Here is a 10,221-nt window from a genome sequence, read left to right on the forward strand (position 1 = left end):
GTCCAGACCACCCGCTGTCTATTCAGGCAGGTCCGCACACGCGAGAGTGGAGGGAAACGTCTTCTTCTTTCCTCATTCCCCGTCTTCACTTCCCTCCTCGTCCTCCTCGTCCTCCATCTCTTTTCGCGCATCATTTCATCCGTAACACATCTTTCATCTTCGTTGAGTTCAATAAGAGGTTTTTATCCAGCAGCAGCAAAAGCCAAGCAAGCGAATGCAAGAAAAGAAGCCATGCCAGCGACCACACTGTAAAACACACCCAGAAAAGAAAACACTCTCAGGGCAGCCGCTGGTATGACTGGGGTCGCTGGCGGTGGCGTCACCTCCTCAGATCGTCCGAGATGTCTTCTCTTCTTCGACTGCTCTTCTGATCGGGCCCGGGTTGGTTCGCGCCGGAGTGACTGCTTTCCACCCGCGAGAGGTATGCCGCGCTGGTGAAGTCGCGACTCGCTTCGAAGGATGGCCGTGTTCGGTCCATGCTGCTGCGTAGACGGTCGAAGCTCGGTCGAGGAGGTTCGATTGCTGGCGCTGATGGTCGGCGGTCGAAGCCATATGGATCTGACCCGGGGTTGTTGCTGGTGTGGCCAGTGTGGGGGAATGCGCGGTCGAGGCTAGATCGATGGCCGGTATAGTCAGTTCCGTCGCTACCGTTATTGCTCCGGGCATTATGCGTCGCCGCTGTTCCTGCAACGCTGGGCGGGTATATAGGCCTCATGTCCTCTTCCATCGTAGGCCGATCGGGTTTGTGGTCCAAAGGCTTGCCGTTGGAAATTTCGCTAGAAGTCAGCGATTCGGCCAGCTTGTCAGGTTGAGGTGCAACGCTGTTGGGGTCGACTTCTTTAAGATAGTCAAACTTGCCCTGGCGGACTTGCTCGCGGATGACATCAATATCATATGGCATGTACATCTTCTGGAAGGCCTTTGCACAGAATCGAGGCAGCAGGCAGACGATGACTGTCAAGAGTCCAACACACCAGAATGACAGCGCGCCGTAGACCTGTGGGGCGGCCTCGTAGAAGGTGAAGCCAGCTGTGAAGGCTGTGTAGACACCAGTCCAGAACCAGATGAGTAGGATCGAGATGGTAGTGATGAGCACCATGAACCAATCCCATCGGTAAGTGTTGATCAGGATGTAGACGTTGACAACCACGACGGTGGGGTTGACGATGTAGACACCCAACCGCTTGTAGTCGTTAACGTTCCTGCCAGACTCGGTCTCGAAGTTGGCCAGGTAGAACTGCAGGTACGTGAAGTAGAAGCAGATCACTGATTGGTACAGACCATCAAACATGTAGATCCAGAACTTGGTTTGCGTCCACTCGAGCTGTTCAATGCCGCGGCGGTAGAGTTGAGGTACGGCCAGCGAGACCTTGTCATCCACATCTTGGTCCAGAATACCCTGGAAGATGATTGGCAGGGATGTGAAGGCCAAGTTGTAGAGCAGAATGTAGGTGTAGTCGAAGGCGTACGAGCAGTCGAAGTTGGTGTAGATCTGGTACCAGAACAAGGCGAAGACCCAAATGATGTTCTGTAATGTGTCAGTGATGATCCACGAATATAACTTGATGGACATACCTTGTAGAAGAAGTTGGCAACACATTCGGCCATTCGCCTGTAGTCCCAACGGCCGTGCACAAGCAACAACCTTGTCAAGAATCTGAACTGTCCAATAGCGTAGTCAGAGCTCATGACGGCTTGACGACCTTCTTCACCAGCGATACCGACACCGACATCGGCTTCTTGAATCATGGCCACATCGTTGGCACCATCGCCAATTGACAAAGTCATGACTTCAAGAGTGTGCTTGACGAGACCGACGACAGCAGCCTTTTGCGATGGACTGACACGACAGCACAGTACTGATCTGCACTCCTTGCACAGAAGCAGGAACTTCTGTCGCAGTCGGTCGTCCAGAACAATCTTGAGCGTGTCACCGTCGATAACGAGAGCGTGTGTGGGCGCTGGTGGTTCGTGGTTCTTCTTGGCCGCCTTCAACTCCTCATCAGAGCCGGTCTTGCCAAACGCAGCCAAGTGCTTGTTCAGCTCAGATTCAGCTTCGTCAAAGTTGTCGTCTTCCACCTTCAAGACGATCAAGTCCATGTCGTTGTCGAGCAGGTTGCAGGAGAAGCCGATGTTGATGGCTGTTTCGACCTTGTCACCCGTAAGCACCCACAGCTTGATACCAGCCTGGGCAAGCAGAGCAATGGAGTCGGGAACGCCATCCTGCAGTCTGTCTTCAATGGCAGTGCCACCAAGAAGTGTCAGTTCTCGTTCGATGCGGTCAGAAACCTCTTCCAGCTTCGCCTCACGGTCCTGTACAGCTGCTGCAGCAAGTTCGTGATCGATGTTCCACTTCTGATATTCATCTTCGGTAAGCTCTTTCTGCGCGACACACAGAGTTCGTAGACCTTCTCTTGCAAACATTTCCAGGTGCTCAGCCGTGGACTTTCGCAGCTCGGCTTGCTCGCCCTTCTTGAGTCGAGAGTAGATGATACTGTCGGCACCCTTGCAGAAGAGGATAATCTTGCCGTCTGGCATGCGGATGATGGAACTCATTCGCTTCCTGGTCGAGTTGAATTCGAGAATGTTGAGCACATGGAATTCCTGCTCTTGGCCCAGGATATTGAGGATGATGCTGTCATTGGAGTGGCCAATAACCGTATATCCAACGTCTCGTGCGGTAGCCACCAGAGCAGCCTCGTCCGGACTTTGCGCCTTGAACTCGATCTTTGGTGGGTCACCTGGTGTGCGCTCAGTTATAACGCTGTGGCACAGAGCAAGGGCGAGCATGAATTGGTGGGTCGCCGCTCTTTGTACTGGACCGGCATCTCCATCCAAGTCTGCAATGTAGTTTGGCGCAACAAATGTCAGCTCGTCATCGTTGAGGTAGGGGTTGTTGTGCATCTTCCGAATGCGCTCAAGCATAGTAACGCGGTCCTGTGCGATCTGCGCCTTTGCTTTTGCGCCTTCTTCTTCAACATTCACGCCCATCCGTTTCTGCATGCCTGCCAAAGCCTCGGTGTAGGCCTCTCCATATGGCACGCCATTGACGGTACACTTCTTGAACTCCATGACGTTTTGCGTAAGAGTTCCAGTTTTGTCAGAGAAGATGTACTCAATCTGGCCCAGGTCGTCCGAGATGTTCCAGGATTTCGGCGTACATGGGTAGTCGATCTTCTCGTAGTACATGTACACATCCGAGTAGATGAAAAAGGCCTGCACACTACGCACGATTTCCAGCGAGATGTAGAGCGAGATAGGTACCAAGTTCTGGAACAAGATGAGGGCGGCCCAGAATGTGATGAATCCGTTGAGGCCAGGAGTGCCTCCATAAGATCCGAACTCGAAGAAGTCGAGCGAATTGTCGCCTTGGCCCCATGTCACACCTTCGACAATGGCTGCGATCAAGCACATGACGAAGAGGATACCGAAATTGTACAACACGTTCCAGTTCAGATCACGCATGATCTTGGGTCGCTTGGCAGGAGTAATGCCGGAGTTGAGCATGATCTTGGTGTCATCGCCAGTGAAAGCCACGACTCCCAGCACCCATTCGGTGTTTCGAACAGTGCAGCCACGGAGGAGTAGATTGTTGATGCCAACCGGCTCTGCCATCTCTTTGGGCTCAGCGTTGATATCTCGCACGCTGTACTGGTTCCATCTCACCACACCCGAATACGCGTACAGGTTGGCATGGGGAGGCTCGCTTTCCATGATGAAGTCGGCTTGTTCGCAATCGCGAGCGCGTTTCACCGAGCGACCCGAGTAAAGCGCGGTGCGCACTTTAAGGTTCGTTTCACCGTCCAAGTTCTTGGTTTCGATGTAACACGCGCCGTCAGGGTCGCTTGTTGACAGAACAACAATGTCGGCCGGTACCTCCTCATCGCTGTAGAGTCGCACGAAATCGCCCACACGCACGTTCTTCCAGTAGTCTCGCTTGAACCGTGCCGTTTCTGTCCTGTCTTTGTGCGGGTTGATCAGACTGCCATGGAACTTCTTCGGTACCGCGATTTCTTCCACCTTGCCGTGTCCTGTGGGTACAGTCAGAGTATCGGATTGAAGTCCAGGATCTACAACCCCATAGTCCGTCTCCTGCACCTGATCGCCGTACTGCTTAGGCTTCTGTCCGGGTGTGGGTGAAGGGACAGGAGTCATCTCCACGTCGCCTTCTTGATTTTCGTGAATGTAGTCATCTTCTTCATCCAATCGTGCAGTGACTACACTGTTTCTGCGCTCGTCCTCTTCCAGCTTCTGTTCCAGCCTCAAGTCCTGTCCGGCTTTTCCTTTGCCCTTCTTGGCGAGCTGCTGTTCTCGCTTGCCCTTCCACCATCTCCAAACGCCGAGAATCAAGCGCGTGTTGGCCTTTTTGAACCTGCGCCAAAGGCTTACCTTTTCATCGGAAACGTTGACATTTTCCCAATCGACAAGTCTGTGCACGGGAGCGTTGTTCAATTCGTTGTCGAGGACCGTTCTTCGCCAGTCTTCGATGGCGTCCTTGATGGCGGTGATGACCAAGATAACAATGATGGGCACCGCAGATAGACCTGGGTTCGTGACACCGAAGATGGAGAAGATCTATAGCCGTCATTTGTCAGCACACCACAGACACACATCTACAGTGAATACGTACACCCAGAATAACGATGAACAAAAAGTACACGTTAGCAATGTTGTGCAACTGAAACCACAAGTTTTTGGGGATGAAGCTGATGGGGGTGTATTTGGCTGTCCGAATCTTGTTGCGCTTGAAGGTTTGTAGCGGATGGCCTTCCTCGTCGCGCGCATCGGCAGGCAGTGGCTGATTGAAATATATGGTGCGTGATGTTTGGCCCTCTGACGGTCGGTCGTTTGCGATTTCGTCGGCCTTGATCTCGCTCGCATCAGAGGCAGTCGACCGGCGGTTCCCGCTCAAGCTGCTCATTCGCGCCATGTTCCGCTGGAAGATGGACCTCCTTTTCTGGGAGCCCTTCTTGCCAGGCTTTCGTGTGGTGGCCCATCGCATTCGATTGAGGGGCGTGCTACGCTCGGCGCCGGAGGGACGCGCCTCTTGGTTGTCATCGTCGTAGGTGACGGCCATGGCGGTGGAGCGCGCTGGCGGCGTGGAGTGATGGGTCGCGATGGACGCTGCGGGCCTGTCTCATGCGGCGAGACACGGCGTCAGAGGTCGGTGGTGGGAGGGCTGGCAGCCCGCACGGATCCGCGAGGCTATCTCGGCGAGCGCAGCATCAGAAGGAATGCGAATGGCTGAACGAGGGCGCTGGGGGCGGATTGCGCGCTGCACGGGTCGGATTGTGGGCAGCGAGGATGGATGGATGGACGGAGGGATGGTCGCGTGGTGGTGGATCCGGCGGTGGTGGCAGCAGTATGAGATGATTCGAGCAGCAGCTGGCGGTGGTGATGGAGTTGCAAGCTGGTCCGAGGCGGGAGATTCGCTGCGCAGCCCCTTCCGCGTGGACGGTTGGTCTGTGAGGTATCGATACCGCACTAATCACGCCAACGTCGCAACGTTGTTCTAGGAGATGCAGTACCCAGATTCGATGGCAAACAGCAGCAGCAGCACGATCGAGGAACAGGCGCCTCAGGTCAGCGGCAGCGGACGAACAGTGTTTTGTCAGTGGAACAGCGCGGATGAGAGGCTTGCTGCTGGAGCTGACATGAGCAGAGCCTGCAGGGTTTCTTAGTCTGGTTAGCTACTACGCACCGCGGGAAGGCGAAGATGCCGAAGAGACCCTGGCGAGCGAACAATTGTCGAACACCGGGCGGACTTGGGCGGAGCGTCATCAAATACTGCGTCAAAAGGAAGTAAATCTTAGTTGATGGCTCTTGTTTCTATTTCCTCCCCGTCGCACACCACGGCATGTGCAGGCAGTGCGACGTCTGGCAAACTGCTACTGTTCGCGTACCGCCGGACTGTCGTCGAACAATTTCGCACATCGTACTCGGCAGCGGCCACGGTTCACACTTTATGCACGCCGCCGACTCAGCTCTGACAAGCTGCGGCCGGCTGTGGTTTGGCTGCGTTGCTACCATCCACCACCCACTCTCAGCCATCTTCCTCCTCCATCATTCGCGCCGCAATCCGCAGCAGGTGCATCCGTGGCGGTGGATAGCGTGTGTGCATGGGCGGGAGAAGGGAGCGCGGACTTCGGGATTTGGGCGTGTGAAAGTGCGGGTGCAATTGAACGGGATTAATCAATTTGGTCGCCCGGAGTTAAGGCGGCCCCAGCAATGACGAACGCCACGTTCTTGCTAGTCCCGAATTCTACTGTTGACGGCACGCGTCTCCTACGCGTCCAGAGCTCTGATTGATATCTCGCCCATAGCAACCCATTGCCACGGCAAATGGCCCCTCCCAAAGGTGTCAAAAGCAACGGCTTGATCTCCAATTTTTTCAAGCCTTTCATCACCCAGAAGGCGCCGAACAGTCTGCCGCAAGAAATCGGCGACGAAATCGTAGTAGCAGCTCGTCCACCACTTTCCCAGCAGCACCAGCAGCAGCCAACCGAGACATGCGCATCACAAACAAAGACAACTCCAACGAAACGGAAGCCCGGTCGACCAAGGAAGTCTCCTGCTTCTTCAGTCTCGAAAAGCTCCCAGAGCGATGGATCCCACACACCGAAACGAAGAGGCCGCCCGAGGAAGCATCCGCTACCTTCATCGCCCTCGCAAAGCTCTCACGATGGAGTGAAGAAGTCGTCGAGACCAGTGGGCCGTCCAAGAAAGACTGAGTCCCAGCGACAACGCGATGAGCAATTGGGCGGTAGTGCATCCAGTCCCATACAGCTTTCCGAGACCAAATCTGAGCGCTTCAACATCAACCCGCTAACTGACGAAGCCGATATCACTCCCACTGAAGATTCGCCCTTCCGCCCTGCAGGTGACAGTCCTAAGCAACGTATTGCAAAAGGCGTCGCCGCTCTCTCCCCGAGTCCACCTCGCAAGACAACAACCGAGATGCCCGCGCCGCCATTACCACAGCCACAATTTGGCACACCCGCAGACAAAACACCCAACGCTTCCTTCTCTTCCATATCCACCCTCACCACCGTTCCAAATTCGCAAGCCTCCAGCTTTCCAGTCAGCTCCAGCACGTCTAGTAGGCGGATTGTGAGTGATGGCTTGCAAGGTGTCACTGGCTCGGATTCTGAATCTGAAGACCTCGAAGATATCCAAACGGTGTACGCCAATAAGAGGAGGAAACTATCGCAGGATGATGGCGTCAAAGCCGCCGCACCGAAGCAGCCACCACCTCAAAAGAACACACGTTTGTCTGATCAGGAAAAGAGCAAGAACTTTTTCAAGGCGTTTCCACGTTCGCCCGCAAAGCCTGTACTCAAGAACAGTCTGGCCAGCTTGTTGGCAGACCATGAAAAGGATCAAATGGCCGATGCGACTATCGCGAGTCTTGAAAGCGCAGTGGAAGAGTCGAAGAAGCAGGAGGAGAGGGAACAAGCGCTTGAAGATGCTGGGTACGATGGAGATGCAATCGTTGCCGCTGCTGGGAGCGATAGTGAGGACCGCGAGAAAGTTATCATGGCTTTGGCCCGGACGGAAGCACTGCACAAGAAGGGCGACTATCACTTCTTCCTGGACCCCGAACCCCTACATACCAACTCTCCCTTCCCGACCGAATCCTTACCAGATGAACCTTGGGCCAGAATCTACCGCAACGACGTCTCGCGAAGGGAAGCCTGTGTCTCTGGATTTGCTGCTGAGCTGGCCGCAAAGTTCCCTCTGCCCATGACAGTCACGAGCTGGATGGCATGCCAGTTGCAATACGAGCAGAGTGAAGAGTTGTGTGAAGCATATGTTGAGATTCTGAGAGCATCTGGGCACGATGATCAATCGATATCTGACACCTGGGGCTCTCTAAACTCGATATACAAGGCACGGTCACTGTTCGAGAACAACTGGAGAGAGCACGTCAAGACCGCCCTGCCTCGAGGATTGAGCTACATGGTGCGACTGATATCCTTCCGCGCTCCATCTATTGACAACGTTGTCAGCGAAGCATCACCCAACAGCACATGTGCTGCTTTTCTGGATCTGACGTTGATGAATGTCGACGAACTCGTTAAAGCCGATATCAGCCTCTCCCTTCTGATCGCTGACTGCATCGAGGACATGCTAGATGCTTTGAGTGAGCATTCATTTCACAAGCTCATCCCACTAGTGGTCGGCACCATGTTCTCGCCCAGCGACCTGCCAGAATTCGCACGTTGTCGAGCCATCGCTGCACTACCAGCAAGCACACCCAGAGCACACAAAATCCGCCGCCGACTGGCTCTCGAATACTTCAACACGACCGAAAAGAAAGCCTGCGACCCACCAGACTGGCCCAAATCCATCATCCACACCCTCAAAAGCAAACTCGAGTTCCACATCTCCGAATCGACAGACTACGCCCTCCTAACAGCCCTCACCACCGTCCTCGACATCGCCATCGACGCCGGCTGGACCGACTACTCCCTCCTCGCCCCTCGCGAATCCACCGGCCCCTGGGGCGAACGCCAACCCCCCAGCGCCGCCGAAACCAAACACAACAAAGACATCGACGCCATCACCGACGTGCTCAAAATTCTGGCCTCCCGAATCCGTGACGCGGGGACTAGTCATCTCCGCCGAACGGAGACCAAGTCCGCGATCGAGCAGGTCATGGCGCGGTTGCAGTTTTGTGTGCGGTCGAGAGCGAGGCCGACGAAGGACGTGTTTGATGAGAAGGTCATGAAGCAGGCACGGTTTGATGTGAGTAGTTTCGCGAGGAAAGACAAGGACGAGGAGAAGGACGAGAGGGAATTCGTGGAGGTTGTGCCCGTTGAGGATCTTTCGGGCAGGGAGGCGGATGAGGAGGAGGATGCTACGGCGGGTGGGAGTGAGGGGAGTGGGAGTGAGTGTTTGGAGATGGTGTAGGACGGGTTGAGAGTGGTGAATCTATCGCTTGCACGGTGAATGAATTCCTCTTCTTTCGATTACAGTCAGGAGTCGAGCAGATGCCTTTTAGCATGCCCTTGCAAAGTTGTCAGACGATTGTAGACCACGAGATCGGTTGTCTACATTCTCTGACCGATCGACGTGGACCATGCTGTCTACAGGGGGGTTGGAAGTCAGACAAAGGATGAAGCTGTGGGGAGTTTGATCTCTTTGTCCGAACAATGACAAACAGTTCAATCTCGAGATGGCTCTTTGTCAAGACCATGCAGGCAAAACACCATGGCCGAAATGTAAACGCCACACTCCGAGCCGCAGTTGAAGAGGGAAGAAATCAACATTTGCCTAGCTCACAAACGTCATGAATTTCTCAATTCCATCCTTAATATGTCGAGGCGCACCATGGTGTTGAGACGAGGAAAATGGAGCGACTGGGAAGTGATCACTCCTTCCAGTGAAGCACGTCTCTCCCGTCTACCATCTCTCACATCACCCATCCCCCCCAGCAACAAATCATTCTCTACTCTGTCGAATTATCGCTCATGTCATTGCCTCTCTCTTCCGCCCTACTTCGCAAGAGAATCAAACTCGTCAACAGGAATGATGAGAAAGGAAGATTCATCCATCGCTCCTCCTCTCAAATTTTCTCGCCAAGAAGAAAAGAAAAGGCACAGAATCCAAACCAGTTCCTCAAGGACATCCGCCTCGCATCACGCCCTCGTTCGGTAAGCTGTCCTTTGAGCCCCCCAAAAAACCCTTTGCATTTCGACTGCTCTGAAATGACATGAATTCCTCCCATATCTCAATCACTGAATCATACATAAGCCCCTATCTAAACAGTCTTCTTCAAGATCTCTCCGCCTTTCTATTTTCTGGCAGATTCCACGAGATCTTTGAGCTTCCTTTTGGCGATTCGCCTCATCGCTTCCATGCCTACTTTCTCCTCCAATTCCGTTTCTTCTGGATCACCGCTAGGTGGTTGAATGTTGATTTTGCCATGAATAGGTTTCCACATTCGTCGTGGAGGTCCTGCGTCTTCCTCCTCGAAGCGGGCGTCGTCGTCAGGCTTCGTGTCTCGATCCTCCATCTCCCCATTCCCCTCCTCACTATATCCCTCCCCATCCACAACCCCAACATCGGCCTTCACAAATCCCTCCACCACCTCCTCGTCATCGTCGTCATCTTCACTCTCATAATAATTCATCCTCAGCACACTCCTCCTCGGCAAAACCCTCTTCCCCAACTTCTTCCTCTCCCCCTCTACCACATCCCCTCCTCCATTCCCCCCCC

General features: G+C 54.2%; 3 protein-coding genes across 3 annotated transcripts; 1 reads left to right on the forward strand and 2 right to left on the reverse strand.

Annotated features, from left to right (window-relative positions):
• Positions 1–319: 319 nt before the first annotated feature.
• On the reverse strand, positions 320–5,077 carry M409DRAFT_60233 (uncharacterized protein; the record flags this gene model as incomplete). The annotated part of the gene is made up of 3 exons (XM_033814396.1): positions 320–1,528; positions 1,576–4,575; positions 4,631–5,077. 3 exons carry the CDS (start codon positions 5,075–5,077, stop codon positions 320–322), a joined length of 4,656 nt encoding a protein of 1,551 aa, XP_033661012.1.
• Positions 5,078–6,342: 1,265 nt separating this feature from the next.
• Positions 6,343–8,913, forward strand: M409DRAFT_60234 (uncharacterized protein; the record flags this gene model as incomplete). Its single annotated transcript, XM_033814397.1, has 1 exon — positions 6,343–8,913. The coding sequence occupies one exon, from the start codon at positions 6,343–6,345 to the stop codon at positions 8,911–8,913; it is 2,571 nt and encodes an 856-aa protein (XP_033661013.1).
• Positions 8,914–9,796: 883 nt separating this feature from the next.
• Positions 9,797–10,135, reverse strand: M409DRAFT_29421 (uncharacterized protein; the record flags this gene model as incomplete). The annotated part of the gene is made up of 1 exon (XM_033809458.1): positions 9,797–10,135. One exon carries the CDS (start codon positions 10,133–10,135, stop codon positions 9,797–9,799), a length of 339 nt encoding a protein of 112 aa, XP_033661014.1.
• Between the last annotated feature and the right edge of the window lie 86 nt (positions 10,136–10,221).

This window comes from Zasmidium cellare (assembly GCF_010093935.1).
Source record: "Zasmidium cellare ATCC 36951 unplaced genomic scaffold M409scaffold_51, whole genome shotgun sequence".
In the NCBI taxonomy this organism is placed as follows: domain Eukaryota; kingdom Fungi; phylum Ascomycota; class Dothideomycetes; order Mycosphaerellales; family Mycosphaerellaceae; genus Zasmidium; species Zasmidium cellare.